Here is a 17,951-nt window from a genome sequence, read left to right on the forward strand (position 1 = left end):
AATGGACTCCTCTAGATTTCATTTCCCTGTTACACAAAGGTTGGTTAAGCAAACATCACTATGTAAGGAGGGTCAACCCCCTTAAAGTTAAGCCTACTTCCATCAATGAATTCTTTATCGCGCTAATGGTAATTTTACCCACACAGTTTACATTCCAATGTTTTAGGTTTATTTTGTCTATTTTTATTTTGTCTAGTTTGTCTATTTTATAGTCTATTTTTATTCTGACACTTCGTCAGCATGTTCTGGAAGATATTAAGTGTTGTGAGTTCCACCTTAAAAAGGTACTCTGTGTATTGCACATACCTCTGCCAACAGGGAGGGCTTCTGCATTACAACACTGATCAATGAGTTGGTGACAATGTTCCACCGTGGACTCCAGCTGGGCTTTGTCGTAAGAAACTCCCAAGAACCTCACCAGCTGCTCAACCATTGTTGCTAAGTCCTATAAGAGAATGTTTAAAACCCATTACAAAAGTTAGAAGTTGCCAAGATTAAAAGTACAAATGCAAATGAATTTGTTGAACTAAGTTGCTAGGTTTTTGGTTGTAGCTGTGTTGGTCTAAGGACATAGGCAGGCAAGGTTCTTTGGGAAGATATGATAGCTTTTATTAGACCAACTGAGTAGCTGGAAAAAAGTTCTTAGCAAGCTTTCAGGTGCAGTCACCCTTTGTCAGGCATGGGGACTCTCTGCTGGTCTGAGACTCCAAGGAATGAGAGAAGCTAAAAGCGTAGAGGGATGTCACAGTTTCACAGTTCAATGTGATCTTGTAGATCAGCAGTAATAGCATCAAGGACTAATGAAGCTCCCCATTTTGGAGAACCTTACTGAGCTGTATGGACAGGATTTCCATAGTTATACTGGGATTATCAGGAAGCACCAGGTTATTATAATGTTTGCTGTTCTGGCTGGCATCCCTAAAGAGGCAGAATTAAGACTGGGGTTGTTTAATGTGAGAGGCTGAAACTTATTTTGTAAGTGACTCATTAAATTTTGTTTGTTAGTTTTTTTAATTCTGTTTTATGTACCTTTATCATACAATTTTCTAATTCCCTAAATTATAATCACTATCTATACCAGATAACAGAAAATTCCTTATAATATCTGACTTGCCTTATGCATATCTTCATATTTGAGGAAAAGAACATTGGAATCCATGTGGTGTTCCCAGAATTCTTGCACATGTTCAAACCATGAACCATATCCTACTGCAGAGACAAAGGTTATTATGACTGACACAAAGAATGTGAGCAATTCTACTGTGAATATCTTTTGGAAAGAAACACATAAGGAAAACAAGCATTTTATACTTCCAAGAAAAATTTGGCTTGCTTGCTTTGGTAACTTTTCCATTACTAACAAGGTTTTTAAGTGAAAAATACTGCAGTCTGCACCATTGCGAACGTGCAGCACATGCACAGAAAGTATATTTAGACCTAAGGCATGTTGTTATGGTGAGGTGGTTAATGTAAAAGGATGCCATGCTGCATAATAATAATAATTTTGAGCTCAATACTGATTCAGTCTGTATAAGGTGAAGGGAAAGCAGCAGCAAATTGTGCATGCAAATTCCCAGTCACCATGCATATCACTGATTGGTTATGAAAGATATCTGGAGAATAGCATGCTAAAAACAGTCAAAGGGAAAGTATCCTGACAGGAGACTTGGGGCAGGGGAGGAATTGGTGGTTCCAATCTTGCTTGAATCTTGAGGACATTCCTGCAATGTATTCTGTATTTCTGCTTCCCATTATACTTGACTATACTTTGCAAAGCCCAGATATGGCATGGGTAGAGTAGCATGTAGAGGCTGAAAGCGCATTATCTCCACTGGATATATACCTCTTCTCCACTGTCTCTGCACATGCAGCGCAATACCTATGGCAAATGACCCTTTTTCATACATAGGCAAGCATTGAGGAAGTGACCTTACACATCCAAATATTGTTCTGGAACAACAGTGAAAGTCAAAGGTGAAAATCTATATCCATGGTTAAACATTTCCCCACCCCAAAGAGCACAAGACTACTCTTTCTGTTGATTTTAGATGGTCCAGGAATCCTTATGCTCATCCTTAGGAGTGGCAGCACCTTGCCTGAAGCATGACCTCTTACAACTGGTGTAAATCCTGAACAGAAACATTGACTTTGGTCTGTTTACACCAGTGTACAAAAGATCAGACAGTGATCCTTGCGATCTAGATACACTAAGGAAAGAAATACATTTTTCAGCCAAAAGAAAGTCCGTTCCAACACATGAGTAAATGTGTTTAGGTAAACAACCCAGCAAAAAATGCATGCTGAATATCTGAGTTTTTAGTTGTAGCTGTGCTGGTCTAAGGCAGGCAAGGTTCTTTGCTTAGATGCGATATCTTTTATTACACCAACTGATTAGTTGGAAAAAAGTTCTTAGGAAGCTACAGTGGTAATAATAAGGTAAACAGGAGGCTATAAATAAAATGAAAATGGTAGGGAATCACGAAAAAAAAGACAGAGAAGAGGGGGAGGGGAGGGGACCTACTAGATACTAAAGATCTACTGGATTTTTAATTTACTTTTAAAAAATCTCCTTAAATTTTAATCTACTGATTTACTAGATCATCAACCTACTGGATTTACTAGGTCTACGGATTTACTACAGCTACTGGTTTTACTAAATCTAAGGATTTACTAGATCATCAACCTACTGGATACTAAAAATCATGGACTCAATATAGACATGGATTTATGACACGTTACAATCTGCCTGACATCTGATTCACCTAGTACCTGCCTGATCTGACCTCTCACATCTCTCCTTTCTCCCCCACCTTTTCTCCCCTCCCCCTCTTCTCTGTCCTTTTTCTTCCTGATTCCCTACCATTTATGTTTTATTCATAGCCTCTTTTTTACCTTATTACCACTGTAGTATTTTCCCTTTGATCTTTTTGTCCTCTGTTTTTCCCCTCCCTTCCCTGTTTTACCTTTTGTTTTTCTAATTTCTACCCTTTTATATTTTCACTGACATCCTGTCATGTTTTTAGCTTCTCACATTCTTGCTTTCTTGATCTCCAACTATTCCCATTTTCACAGACAGCCTCTTCTCCCCCTTGTAATTTCACAGTTGTCTACCTCTGACCCTTTTCCCCACCTCTTTCCCTCTGCTCTCTTTCCCCTCCCCTCCCCTGCTTTATCTTTTGTCTTGCTTATCTACCTATTTACATTTTCACTGACATCCTACCACAGTTTTAGCTTCTCTCATTCTTTGGAGTCTCAGACCAACAGAGACTACTTATGCCTGAGGAAGGGTGACCGAGCCGGAAAGCTTGCTAAGAACTTCTTTTCCAGCCACTCAGTTGGTGTAATAAAAGTATCACATCTAACAAAAGAACCTTGCCTATGTTGAATATCTGCCATTCATTTATTATTTGTCATTCATCTGTGATCTACCCTAATTTCCTATAAGTGTTAAAATCAAGCAGGAACTGTAAACTTTAGGTGAACATTTTTCCATGATATTTTATAGAAATATATTGTCAGCTAATTGTGGACAATTTATTTTCAACCATTATTTTCCTTGAAGTTCTACAAAGAAGGTGTCAAAAACCTGCAAATGTCCCATTTTTGAATTTCATGTTTTGAAGTCACCTTGCATTTAGCAAAATCCTGCACACATTTCCATTTCCACTTTAGCAAGGGGCCCATTTTATGTGAAAATTTGCAAACCATGAGTAATTTCTTCTTTCCACAAAACAGACCCATTTTGAATCTCTAGAATGACATAGGGAAAACTGGAACATTGAGCATGGTCTCATTTGTGATTACTTTTCCCCACCTTCTAAATAGGCAGTTTACATGTAGGCTGTACTTATTTAAACAAAATCCTTTAAACAAAAAATGTTATATGGGACTCCTAAACATGCCAAATACCTAGATATAATGGTGCAGAGCAGGAGTCCATATAAACAGTGCTGACACAGGCTACCATTTTGCTATGTGAGAAATCCCCTCGTGTTTTTTGAAGACAATGCCAAAGAATGATGTTGTTTCCTGATTCTATCCTTTAATGCAACTAACCATGTGCCATTTAACAGTAGAGCCAGAAATGAACAGAATATGTGTAAAGGGGAGCATTAGGAGGGGAGAAGGATGGAAAGAGTGATGTCATGTTTGCTCACTACTTCTTCTTCCAACATGACTCAGGCCAGATAAGCAGGTTTTCTGCTCCTTTCATTCCACTTGTGGGGGGGAAAAACACCAGAGGATTCCTGAGTTAGATTTATTATTTTATAAAAAGCCCCAGTTTTACAGCTATAGAAACACAGAATAGGCTGTAATATTTTACTGAATCTATGATGTCATGATAAGCAATGCAAGATCCACTGAACCCACTATAGACACATCTACATTATATCTGTGAAGCTTCTGCCCACTAAAAAGGAGAAGTCCCCTTTCTCCCATCCCCTCATGAACCCCTTCACCAAACTCTATGCCAGTCTCCATCCTGAGAGTTTGAATAGAGTAAACTGCAATGCAAGTGGAATGGCACTTGAATAGAATAGGGTTTGAATAGAATAAATTGCAAGTGGAATGGCACTTGCAGAAAACAGAAAAATTGTAAATAAGAACCTGTTAATACCCTCCATTCACTCACTCTTAGGAATGTAAACTTGAAGGAACATCTTGGGTCACTGAGTCAAATCCTCTGATCCTGCAGGTACCACACCATGGGCATGTCTAGACGTGCATTAATGTGCCATTGTTACTGTGCATTAAGTTTAGTACCTCTAGTATGCAGTAGTGCCAGTGCACGGTCATTAGCATGGCTTTTGCTGTGACATGCTAATGCACAGTAGAATTAATCTACTACACATTGTCTCATGTAGACACATCCCATATAATGTTTCACAGACTGATCAAACTCCATCTTAATACTAGTTAAGACTTTTTTCTCCTCTGCTATTTCTAATGGAAGGCTAGTATGGAACCTCACTATTTTGATGGTAATAAACCTATTTTCTAACTTCCAGAGAAAATGTATTCATGATCAATTCACATCCAGTGAATTGTGCCAATAATATTCTTCAGGTAAAATAGCTCTTCTCCTTCACTGATATTCACCCTCAGATGTAATTACAGATGACAATGCTGTCCCCTCTTGGGCTTCAGTTTGCTAGACTAAACAAGCCAAACTCTTCTAGTCTTCTGTCATAAGACAGGTTCCCATGACCCTAATCATCTTAGTAGCCCTATCTACACAGGATCCATTCTTTTACCCTGTGGAATCCCACATTAAAATTTGCAAGGTAGCTGCAACCAATACTATCAAGCTGTATAACCTGCTACCTGGGTGCTGTAGGTTATCTCAGTGTCAATGAATGATCACAGAGTCTTTGGTGCATTGTTAGGGGTTCATTCCATGGGATGAACTGTTGGGGCTCATGTTGTGTCTTCTTTACTGGATGAAGAGGAAGAATAAACCTCACAATGGAAAAATTCATAACTTATTCAGAGTTAGACCCTTTCTCTTCCCAGCTTGAGTTATATGTCTTTCTAAGAGTGTTCTTCCAAGAGGCACAATACCCCCAGCTCCTCCAAGACTATGCTGACAATACTCTTCTTCTGTGATTAACTCCACAGCAGGCTAGTCTTGTAAAATACAAATACTACACTGCTGTGGAGTTCTATTCAGCACACATGTAGATGCTGCCACCAGATGTCTGGGATATGGGGTGCTTCAGTGTAGGGCTAGCTGGCAGGCAGCCCCCATGCTGAGGCACACTTCACTCCAGCCAGCTGTGGGGATGGCTGCTTTGCCATCTCCACATACTGCTCTGTGGCTGGCTGGGACTCAGTCTGTATCAGTATGGGGTCTGCCTGCTGGCTAGCCCTGCACTGACATGCTGTGCCCCAGCCAGCCTCCTTGCAGCAGATGGAAGAACCCTGTTGGGGCAGCACTGGGCTGTCAGGCTTATCCCCTGGGTCTCCTAACAGCCCAGACTGCTCCGACTGGGCTCCATGTGGTCTGTACAAATAATCAATAAAACCCAGAGTTTATTAGTCTGCATTAGCTGTCATGTAGACATGCCTGTTAGGGGCAAAGCTTTTGTTTTAGGTTTTGCTAACACTTCAGTGCCAACAAACCTAGAGAAACTGTCATAGTAAAACAAACTAGTGGCCAATCTGTTGTAGTTTCTTGTTTCCATCAGCAGCCAAATCCAGATATCTACATGGAGGAATCTGTCACCTGAACCCACCTAGCCCTGGGCAAAAAAACCTGTTTGCAGTGTCCATATAACATGTAAAATATTATCAAGAATACAAATGAATAGCAGTGCAATAGTAAAGTATGGAACACAGAGGTGGCAGGTGGCAATAAATGTTTAATGGCTTGTACTGTACCAAGAGAATAGTTCCTTACACTTGTCATTCATAAACCTTCTACAGAATTCTTGGAATGTTCCTCTGTAGCTCATGGTTCTAAGGGAGCGGTGAAACTGGTAATAGGAAACTACCAGGTCTTTGGGGTTGCGAGCCATGTATATTACCTGTGAAGTGAAAATATTACATCTTATTAAAATGACATTTTTTAAAGCACAGAAGTATCAGATGCTGGTGCAGCTAATCCAATTCTCACTTGTTTTTACCTTGGAATTGCCATTATGGAGATCTGAAGGCAAAAAACGATATGGTAGGTGGCTTTTTATGAGACGAGGAGAGGTGAGCTCCTGAAACAAAATGGAAAGCAAAACCATTTCTCAATGCAGTTAAGCTGTCTGGAGTTATTTCTTAAATTGTCAAACTTAAGGTTCTTTACTGTACTACTTGACACTCAGAAACATGCTGTTCATACTAATGGAGACCTGAACTGTTATATTTGTTTCTGAATGTCAAAATCATAAATATGAATCTTTGTAATAACTGGTAATTTGAAACCACTTACATATGGTTTACCAACTGTTTTTTTGAGATAATTGATGGGATATTCAAAAGCTCTCATGGTTGGTGTAAAACTCTGCTCCCAATATTGTGAGTGTGCATGGAAACAAATAGCTGGAACAGGAGAGCTTTTGACAATACCAACCTGAGCTGCATTACTAAAATTATTTTTTTTAAATTTCACTCATTCATTTTAAAATACATTTAAAAACAAGTCCAGGAAAAGCAGACAATCAAATGACTGTATTGGTGTTTTCTGTCAATATTTTAACTTTTTATACCCGAATCTTTGAAACAATAACAATAATTATGCTACTAAATGAATAGCCTGCTGGCAGTTATGCTTGTACGGCTGTATGTAATTCATGTACATAATTCTATGCAATCTAACAGCAAAAAGACTGAATGGTATTATTTATATCTTGGAAGCAGCTAGGACCTCTAGTCATGAACCAGGACCCCACTATTCTGGGTACTATACAAATACAGAACAAAAATACAGTTTCTGCCTCAAATAGCTTCCAGTCTGAAGCTGCAACTACACTACATTTCCTACACTGACACACCTTTCTTGGCATTTAGAGAATAATCAGTGTAACAGCAGGAGCATACAGCTCAGCATGGAGCAGCCTCCTCAGCACTTACCCATTCTCGCAAGAGGAATTTACAGTCAACCCTCGCCTCAAGAGAGCTACTGTAGCTACACTACCAAGAACACCCAAGCTAGCAGTTGAGACTAACCCATATTTTAATACTATAAAAGCCTAAGTCTGTCTGTCTGTCTGCCTGTAATGCTTTATTCATGCTCTGATTGGCTGATGGAAATAGCCAATCAGAGTGTTTCAAGCATGGGGGAGCACCCTATGATTCTGAAGCCATGCCAAGGACCAGAAAGGGGATGGGGGAGCCAAGGACAACAGTGCTGGCCTCGGCTCCCCCACCCCGCTGCCTGCAAGAGGCAGAACAGTGGCAGCATAGGGTGTTAGGTGGCAGCACTGTATCCCAGCTCCCTTTCCCCCGCCACCCCCATCATTCTTGACTGGCAATTGGCTACTACATATATATGTACAAAGGTGGCAGCCACAGAAGTGACTGCAGTGTAGATATTCTTTTAGTCATTAGTTTTTATAACTGCCTCTCAAGGAGACAGGAGGTTTCTCAAACAAAATGCTCTGCACTCCAGCTACTGGACAGAGATCACTGCAATAACTTCTTTGTAGAGCCAGCAGGGGGAGAGACAGAACAGAGATGAGGGAGGATCTGCCTGATTTGGGTGTATACCTAAGCAAGTGGGAGAATCAGGAGCTTTCTATTTAGTATATTCCCTAGTCAGAGCATATAGACCACTGAGGAACGTGCCTAAAAACATCATAAAGTACACCACAAAAGAATTAAATTAATTTAAAAACAACTTAATACAATTTGAAATCATTAAAACAAACTGACCAGGCCCAGTGACAAAAAGGCAGAAAAATAACAAGATAGGAGGGAATGATAATAAATATTGAAGGTAAATAAAAACTACCTAACTGCTGGAAAACTTGCAGATAAATAATTTATACCTTGATAATGTCCAGACCAGGCTGAGGGTATTCCAGGACTGGAAGCTGTTCATCTATATTCATTAATCCTATTTCATCTGGATCAGCTCCCTGACTCACTAGATATACCACTTCCTGTAGTAAACCCGTGCCTGTAAAAATAAACCGAACAGGAAAGAACATATTTGTATCACTGTCCTAATTTAAAGAGGGGCATATGAAAAGGAGCCCTATATATACAAATAATGATAATTTATGTCCTTGAGAATCTGCTGCAACCTATTCTCTGTAGAAGCTATGAAGGTATTCTCTACAGACTCATATAACTTCAGTTGTCCTTTCATGTAAAATATATGAATTATTTCTTTACACTTCTTCATATAAATATGATAATCTCATTCCCAGCACTTTTAAGAATTTCACAGCACTTTACAAATTGATTAAAATTTGTAGCCTGAACATTATGTAGATAAATATTATCTCCATTTTAGACACGAAAAATGGAGCCGTGTTGTGTTTGTTCAGATTTAGTAAATCTCTCAGTAGCAGTAATATGAACAGAGCTCAAATGAATTAATATCCTGTTCTAAACATAAGGCAACTCTACCATTCTAATATAATAAAAGCCTTAGTCTGTCTTCCTGTAACACTTTATTCGCACTCTGGTTGTCTTGGCTACCAATCACAATGCTGAATGTAACAACCAATCAAAGTGCTCTGCACAGACACACACACACACAGATACACACACACACACACACGGCGGAGTACTGCCATGACAGTGGGGGTTGAGGGGCCGGAGCAGGGGCCAAGACCAGGGGTGCTGGCTTTGCCCCCCTCCCCCCACCAGCCCTGCCCCTTGGAGGTGGCAGCACGGGGTGCTGGCAGAGCAGCGTTGGCCCTGAGCCCCCACTCCAGCCTCGCCGCTGCCAGGCCTCAACAAAAGCTGGCAGGAAGGGGGAGGTGGCAGGGAGGAGCGGGGGACAGTCATGTTGCCCCACCACTGCCCTGAGAACAGCTGGGAGGGAGGAAGGGGAGCCAGGGGGGAGGGGTTGCGTATGGCTGGATGCACAGCAGCAGCAGTGCAGGGTGCTGGGTGGCGACTGTGGCCACTGAGTGCAAGCTTTTCCCCCCTCCCCATGCCAGGGGGGCAGTGGTACCAGGGGTTGGAGAGGTGAGGGGCACACATGGGGCACACATGGGGCCAGAGGCACAGCAGCAAGTGGCGTGGGGCAGTGGGTGACAGTGCTCCATCCCCACTGCCCCCCCCCATCATTCTTGATGGGCAATTGAATAGTTGTATGTATGTGGATGTCACAATTTAGGAAATCTGCCTATGTACAACTTATGAATTCTAGTTAATTTTATGTCACACATTCTGAATTCTGGTTAATTTTATGTGCACTTAAATTAGTATGTCACTCAATATGTCAACATGTAGTGAGTCTGTCAAAGGCTGGAAAGGACCTACTCATGTATGACCTGTATCTGTTAGAAATAGAACAACAACTAAGAAAGAAATGTTTAACTTTCATGATTGTGCTTCAGCTGAACATGAATATTCAGAGAAACGTGAATGAACTGGAAAAAGAAGTTATCTGTAGTGAGGGAGTAAATAAAATATTCCACAGAGGTGCTATGTCAGGGGTCTAGAACAAGAAGGCCCTGGCTTTGGTGAGAAGAAATGTTTTGTCTGCATGACCAGTCAAAGTTAAAGGAAGCTGGTTGCAGGATGCAGGGACTCTGTGAATTGGAGGAGAAGCCATGTACAAAAGGAGAATCCAGGATACAGTAGAGGACTCTGACCAAAACACAAAGAACATTCAACAGTGATGAGGAACCCAAGGCAGGAAATTATTTCATTTGTGTATTTATTTGTACATTACATTTCTATGCCATCCTTCCCAATAAAGGCTCAGGGTGGCTTGCAATAAAAGACAAAATAGCTTATAAAACCTGGAAAAAATATTAAAATAAAACATATAACAAAAACTCCCTAAGCAAGACTCATGTTTTGCCTTACTTGATACTACTGAGAATAACCTCCACGTTTCCATCAAGCAAACCATCAAGCAAATATTCTGTGCTAGCTGCAGCTTCCAAACAGTCTTCAAGGTCAGCTTCATGCAGAGCACATTGAAGTAGTTTAAACGCCTCAAGGTTACAGAGGCATGGATCATGGTGGCCAGATCCAAATCTGAAAGAAAGGGACTGAGTCTTCTCACTAGATGGGATTGGTGAAAGGCACTTTTTGCTATTGCCACCACATGGAAGATCCAGGTGCAGCAGATGATCCAGAAGCACCCCAAGGCTTCAAACCTGAAGTACAACGGGTGGCTGAACCTCCTCAATGGTAGGTGTCCCAATCCCCCAGAAAGTATGAGTTCTGTCCACCACCACTACCTCTGTACTCATCTTTAATTGGTTCACCTGCACACATCTAGTTCCCAAACGCAGCCAGGGCTGGGTGAAGACTATGTGGGCCAAGTGTAAAGGTATGAATCTGGATGTCCCTAAAGCTTATGTGACCAGCAATGGCTGCAAAGTTCCAACAAATGGAACCACTCTTTGGTTTTTCTGGCACAGAAATAAAAGCAATGAATCCTCATTTAGGATTTCCCATCCCCAAATAAGAGGGGGAAAATGGTTGCTGCATTTTACAGCCTGCTGGGTAAATGCCTGACCAGTTTGACATCACCACAGCAGTCCTGAGAATGGCTGTGCAAAATAAAGGTAGAAAGCAGGCTAGATTTGCACTTTGTAGATTAACTAAATCAGAGATGCATAAGCTTTTGTAACCAGAGGGCTTACTACACAGCAATATAAATGTTAAGACTGATAACACTTGTTTCATCTGAGGAGTGGAGTGGAGGCTCAGGTGAAGAGCCTTTATGTTATGGTCACCCATGTGAGCCACAGTCTGTGACTATTCTTATGCTCTATTCACATCAGACCTTCAGAACTATTCAATCTGTACTCTAAAAAGTCCCAACCTGTATTTTTTTATATATGAAAATTAATGTGCACACAATACTTCAGTTTGTGACAGGCCTTTGTAACTCTGTGAGCACGACCCTTGTTCTCATTTGACATTTATGACAGGAAGCCCCCTGATTCTCTGTAATTTATTTGTGTTTTTTCAGGTTCCACTTGCAAAGAAAGATGCTATCTCAGTCCATAAGAGGAAAATGTATACCTGTCCTGGGATAAATACTAACATCAGCACTTTGTAAACTCATCTCAAGCTCAACTACTCTCTAGGCAAACAAGAAGTCATGTTCACAGTGCCTGTATGAATTAAAGACAGACAGCCTGATCATGTGGAGGAGATACCTCCCATTAGAGTGCTTTTAGGGCAGCAGGCAAGCAGCTGCAAGGGAAAGCAGCTAATAGCAATATAAATCCTGAAGCACCCATGCTGCTATGGGAGATGGAGACCAGTAAGCTAGAGTCAGGCCTCCCTGGCAGTCCTGACTTCTCTTGAACTCTTAGCCATCCACTAAAGGGCCAAGCATTGTGCTTGTACCATGGGGCGGATCAGGAAAACACACTGTCCAATTAACAATGGAGAGTGGAAGAGAAAATCAAAATACCTTTGTTCTCTGCCTGAGCTGTACTATGGGCTCCTGCTTCCCCCATGAGCCCTTAGTAATGCAAGGGCAGTAGCCACAAAGTAGCGACTTAACATGGAAAAATGGGAAAGTGGATCAAGCATAGACGACTCTTTGAAATCTCTGAATTTCAGTGATAACAACACATCCATGGTTGTTAAAAAAACAAAGCACCATTTACATGGCAAACAACTCTGATGTAGTATAAGAGTGATGTGGTCATGATTGTCCTGAAATTATGTGAGAGGCAAAGATTTCTCAGGGTGATATTTTTTTGGACCAACAGTGTAGCTGGAATAGTGTTAAAGAAGTTTTTGAATGCAAGACAATCTTCAACAAATTAATGATTCTGATGACATTCCTGTCCTTGTGTTACAGATGGGGAAAAATGGAGACAGAGAAAATATGTGACCTGGTTCCATACAGCCCTAGAACTCACAACTGTGTGGTCCCTAGACTTATACTGAACCAAGCTGTCTGTCTTTTAGAACCTTATACTAATTTTTGTTTCAATATTCCAGGCCATGGACCTAATTCTCATTTACATTAACACTCATTTACACAGTTTTGGGTGTCCACAGCTTCAATACATGGCAAAACTGGGCCCTCACAATTAAGGAAAAAATAGTGCTGCTATTCTTGTGGTCTTCCACTCCTTTCTTTTTGTCCACTATACCCCTCTCCATGCACACTCTCATATACAACAAAAACACATGTCCATACTCTCTTTGGTGTATTTTAAACACTTAAAAGCCAATAAAGACTAACACCTCAAAACATTAAAAACAAAAAGCTCCTTCTTTACATTTGTGCTGAATTTAGGTTTAATTTATAATAGTTTAAACAGCTGAACATACACCTTTAACTAATTTCAGTTTAGAAATGACAACTTTACTTGCTGTATATGTAGCTATGCAAATAGAATCATGAAACATAGGGATAAAAGAACAGTAATTTGAAGCAACTTCAGAATAAGAATTGGGGACAAGATTTTCAAAGAAGTCTGGGTTCAGAGAAGGGAGAAGTACCACAGAATAAATCTTTACCATCCAAGTACTGTGCTAAGAGTACCATGATCACCAAAAAGAATGTCACCATAATTTCATAGACTTCAAGGAAGCTTTTGATAGGACGTGGCACAAAGCACTTTGGCACACAACAAAGAAGCATAACATCAGCAGATCCCTGATAAAACTAATAGAGAACTTTATAGCAATGCAAGTAGTGGACAGCTGATCGACAGCAACATCGCTGAATGGTTTGCAACTTCAGTAGGAGTGCGCCAAGGTTGCCTGTTCTCACCATGCCTTTTCAATCTCTTCCTCAAGCAAATCATGTCAGACACCTTAGAGAATTTCACAGGAGCTGTATCAGTTGGAGAGTGGAAGATCAACAACGTGCACTTTGCTGATGACATTGATCTGATACCAGGAACATCTGAAGAGCTACAAGAACCTACAGAAATGATAGACAAAACTGAAAAGAGCTACAGAATGAAAGTAAGTGCTGAGAAAAGCAAAGTGATGACAACCTCCAAGACCACCAACAGCAATGTTGATGTGAAGACCGGCAATTAAAAACTAGAAAGAGCAGCAAGTTTTAAGTATCTGGGAGACACTATCACAGAAGACTTAATATCTGAAAATGACCAGAATAGGCATTGCTACCAGCCAACTAACAAAGCTAGAGAAAATCTGGACAAGCAGCAATATTACACGGAAAGTAAAGCTATATCTGTTGTATGCTGTGATCATCTCTATGATGCTTTATGGCAGGCATGGGTGCTTAATAAGAGGTTAGAGAACAGAATTGAGGCATCTGAAATGCACTGCTTTAGGAGACTGCTGCATGTCTCATACACTGAGCACCAGATCAATGACTCTGTCAAGCAGCAAATCAGTCAAGAAATTGGAACCTACAAACTGTTGCTGAAGGTTGTGCAACAAAGGAAGCTGCAATGGTTTGACCACATCATGAGAAGGCCGGATACCCTTGCCAGCACCATAATGCAGGGAAGGAGAAGAAGAGGTAGACCCTAGAAGAGCTGGAGAACCAATATTAAGCACTGGACAGGGCTTCAACTGACAGAGTGCACAAAGCTAGCCAAACACACTGCAGAGTGGAGGAGGGTTGTTACAGCATCTAAAAAGTGACCCAACGATCACAGCGGCCTTGGGACTGCCCTGCCCTGACCTAGGAGAGTAAGGTGCACAACTCCCATAGAATATTTCTTTTCCATTGCTGTTAATAGTCTGTAGTAAAATTTAGCCAGGTCTAAACGAGGCAGAAACTTTTTAAGAAGTGGGGCACACACCCTTAGCCACAGACAAGATGCAGCCAGTGAGATTCTGTGGGTGGGAGAAAAGGGACTGAGAGAAATAGGTGCAAAGGAAAATAACACTCCTTTTTGAACTCTTTAGATCTGGGGTCATGCTGTATGTATGCCTAGGTCCCAGTCACAACTCATTGAGTTTTAAGGGTTATTTACTTCTTCCCTTTTACAAGAAATGGAAGGAATAAGGCAGCTAATTGCAAAGCATATGTTACACAACCTCTTTTCCTCATAATATAAATATATACATAGATATTTTTCTCATGCTGTTGCACAAATGTAAATAGTCAGTGACAGAGAGGATTTAGTTGCTGGCCTCCGGGAATGTGACAGCAGATGGTCCTCTTATGAGTATCCACTACATCCATCCTTCCCCCAATCCAGCAGCTGTCTGAAGACCAGCATTACCACCTGAAGGAAAGCTGCTGGCCCTCTCAGCTGCAAGATCATATATTGTAACACACTCATCATACGTTTATTGTTATTTCATTCTTATTAAAATAAAGCTAACTGAGTCAGCCAGCATCTGGGGAACTTTGAGGCACTGTTTTAAAAAAATTCCCAATCTTCAGCATTTTTTAATGTCAACATGCTTTCCAAGCAGGGGAAATGGCAATAAATTATTCCAGTTGTGTATCAGAACATCTAGAAAAAAATTTTGTGGGACAGATTGTGAGATGAGAAAGGGTCCTATCCAGCCAGGATTTAGGGTTTTCTTAGAAACTGGTACATTTCATTCATCTTGGAACATACATTCCCCTCTTGCATAACAACATGTTAAAAAATACCTAATAATTTCATAGATTTCATAGACATTAGGGCTGGAAGGGACCTCGGGAGATCAGCGAGTCCAGCCCCCTGCCCAAAGGGCAGGAAGTCAGCTGGGGTCATAGGATCCCAGCAAGATAAGCATCCAATTTACTCTTGAAGGTGTTCAATGTAGGTGCTTGAACCACCTCCGCTGGCAGACTGTTCCAGACCTTGGGGGCTCAGACAGTAAAGAAATTCTTCCTTATGTCCAGCCTGAAACGGTCTTGCAGGAGTTTGTGACCGTTCGACCTCGTCATCCCTTGGGGCGCTCTGGTGAACAGACGTTCCCCCAGATCCTGGTGGTCACCCCGATAAACTTATAGGTGGCATCAGATCACCCCTGAGCCTGCGCTTTTCCAGGCTAAAGAGTCCCATGGCTTTCAGCCTGTCATTGTAAGATCTGTTTTCCTGACCGCTGATCATGCATGTGGCTCTCCTCTGGACTCTCTCAAGCTTCTCCACATCCTTTTTGAATTGTGGAGCCCAAAACTGGACGCAGTACTCCAGCTGTGGCCTCACCAAGGCCGAGTACAAGGGGAGAATGACGTCCCGGGATTTGCTCGAGAAGCATCTATGGATGCAAGCCAGCATTTTGGTCACTTTACTAGCCGCAGCATCGCATTGGAGGCTCATGTTCATCTTGTGGTCAATGATGACCCCCAAGTCTTTTTCTTCTGTAGTGCTAACCAACGTAGCACTGCTGAGCCTGTAAGGGTGCTGCAGGTTTTTCCTCCCAAGGTGGAGAACCTTGCGTTTTTCGGTGTTAAACACCATGAGGTTCTCATCTGCCCATTTGCTGAGCTTGTCCAGGTCAGCCTGGATCACCCGCCTATCTTCTGGCGTGGATGCTTTGCCCCAAAGTTTGGTGTCATCGGCGAACTTGGCCAGTCCACTCCTAACTCCAATGTCCACATCATTAATGAAGATGTTGAACAGTATGGGTCCCAGGACAGAGCCTTGAGGGACCCCACTGGTTACAGGGCACCATGATGAGTGACTGCCATCAATCACAACCCTCTGGGTCTGACCACGAAGCCAATTTCCCAGCCAGCGGATCGTGGTGGAGCCAAGGCCACAACTGGGCAGTTTGGCCAAGAAGTGATCATGGGATACCAGATCAAAAGCTTTTTTGAAGTCAAGATATATGACATCAATCTCTTCTCCCTTGTCCAGGTGATAGGTCACCTGGTCATAGAAGGAAATGAGATTGGTCAAACAAGAGCTACCCGCAACAAACCCATGCTGGCTGTCCCTTAGAATGTTAGCCTGGGCCAGTCACTCAAGGATGGCCTCCTTAATAAACTTTTCTAAGATCTTCCCCAGGATAGAAGTCAGACTAATTCACAAGCAGAGTGGTTTTACAGTAGTAGGCAAAAGGGAAATGGCCAGAAACAATGGGAGGAGCTGGTAGTTGAGCTACATTCTCTTTCTGACCAATGCCTACAGGTCCAGAGCCAGGTAAGGAAAATAAGGAGAAACCAAAAATCTATAAGAAACCCTGGTCACTGATCTCCTGGGATGTCATAAGAAGATGCTCCCTAGGCATGACCTTTCTAGAGCCAAAATTTTAGCAAGAGCAATGTAGCTATTTCACTGTCCTGCTGCCCATGGCTACTGGCATGCATCCTATACTTACACTAAAGAGCATCACAAAGCACAAGAAGGCAATTTATGATGTCCCAGACCAGACCTTCTCTTTTTGACACAATATGTACTTGCTATAAAAAGAAGACATATTTTAAGTCTACCTGTTGCCCAGCTCCTCCCACTGCTTCTGGCCATTTCCCTTTTGTCTCCATGTGGCCTTTGGGATGCACAGAAGTCTTGTGGAGGAGAAAACAGCAGCTCCAAGGAGGAACATTTCATGAAATCTTCTGTTCTAACTGGCCTAATCTAGCTTTTCCAAAGACTCTGCTTCCCCCACAAAATTACATAACAGGTGGCAAGCACATAACTCATCAATAGCATGTATTTCTTTCTTCATCTCCCCCACCGTTTTGAAAGCCTAATGGAAAAAGTATAATAAAGCTGGGCATATTTTTTAGGGTTTCATAATGTTAATATCAGTACATTTCTAGTATAGCCTGTGGCGGGCCAGTAGGGGGTACTCCTGCACTGCGCCTCTTACCTCACTGCACCTGACCACCTTCCAGGCTCTGAGTGCCTCCCTGCGGGCACCTCACGTTTGGCTGACCCCCTTCCTGGAGCACACCCACTAGCCTGGGGGTAACACCGCCACCACCCAGGGTCTAGAGTGATCTTGGCTCTGGGCCCCCTGAGAAACACAGGCCTAGTAGTCATTGAGAGTACTCAACCCACTTCAAGAACTTGGGGTGCTTCCCTTAGTCCAAAGCACAAATAGTGGTCTCCCTTAGTCATCCGAACCAAGGGGACCCCCAAGGCATAATCTAGACCCATTCCCAATAAGTCTCCCATGCTAGGCACAAAGGATAATTTTATTGGTTACGAGGAGTAGGTTTGGAATAGGGTACCGGGTAGAGCAATATCACAGAAATCCCATACAGCAAACTGGCATGGCTGGGTAGCCTTTGATCAAGCATCTGATTTACTGCAAGCTGTAGCAGGGCACTAAGGTGCTTGCTCCTTGGAAAACCATAGTAGTAGCTCAGGTGCTGGCTGCTAGGGGCAGCTGGTGGGAGTTAAGGACACACACCTGTTTGGTTGGCTGAACGGAAGGGGCAGGGCCTGGCTCAGACATAAATCGCAGGCCAAAGCCCT

General features: G+C 42.1%; 1 protein-coding gene across 2 annotated transcripts in view; it reads right to left on the reverse strand.

Moving 5' to 3' along the window:
* SULT4A1 (sulfotransferase family 4A member 1) overlaps nucleotides 1–17,951 on the reverse strand; it is a 48,142-nt gene that overhangs the window by 8,523 nt on the left and 21,668 nt on the right. For both annotated transcript variants that reach the window (XR_016441894.1, XM_090043765.1), the window contains exons 2-6: nucleotides 8,481–8,611; nucleotides 6,627–6,707; nucleotides 6,401–6,527; nucleotides 1,115–1,209; nucleotides 307–445 (exon numbers count right to left, since the gene is read on the reverse strand). Coding sequence is in view for 1 of the 2 variants with exons in the window: in XM_090043765.1 (XP_089899891.1) it covers nucleotides 307–445; nucleotides 1,115–1,209; nucleotides 6,401–6,527; nucleotides 6,627–6,707; nucleotides 8,481–8,611 (573 nt within the window). In the remaining variant the exon portion in view is untranslated. The remainder of the gene's footprint in view (nucleotides 1–306; nucleotides 446–1,114; nucleotides 1,210–6,400; nucleotides 6,528–6,626; nucleotides 6,708–8,480; nucleotides 8,612–17,951) is intronic.

This window comes from Crocodylus siamensis, chromosome 4 (genome assembly GCF_052110815.1).
Source record: "Crocodylus siamensis isolate JL-2025a chromosome 4, ASM5211081v1, whole genome shotgun sequence".
Lineage (NCBI taxonomy): Eukaryota > Metazoa > Chordata > Crocodylia > Crocodylidae > Crocodylus > Crocodylus siamensis.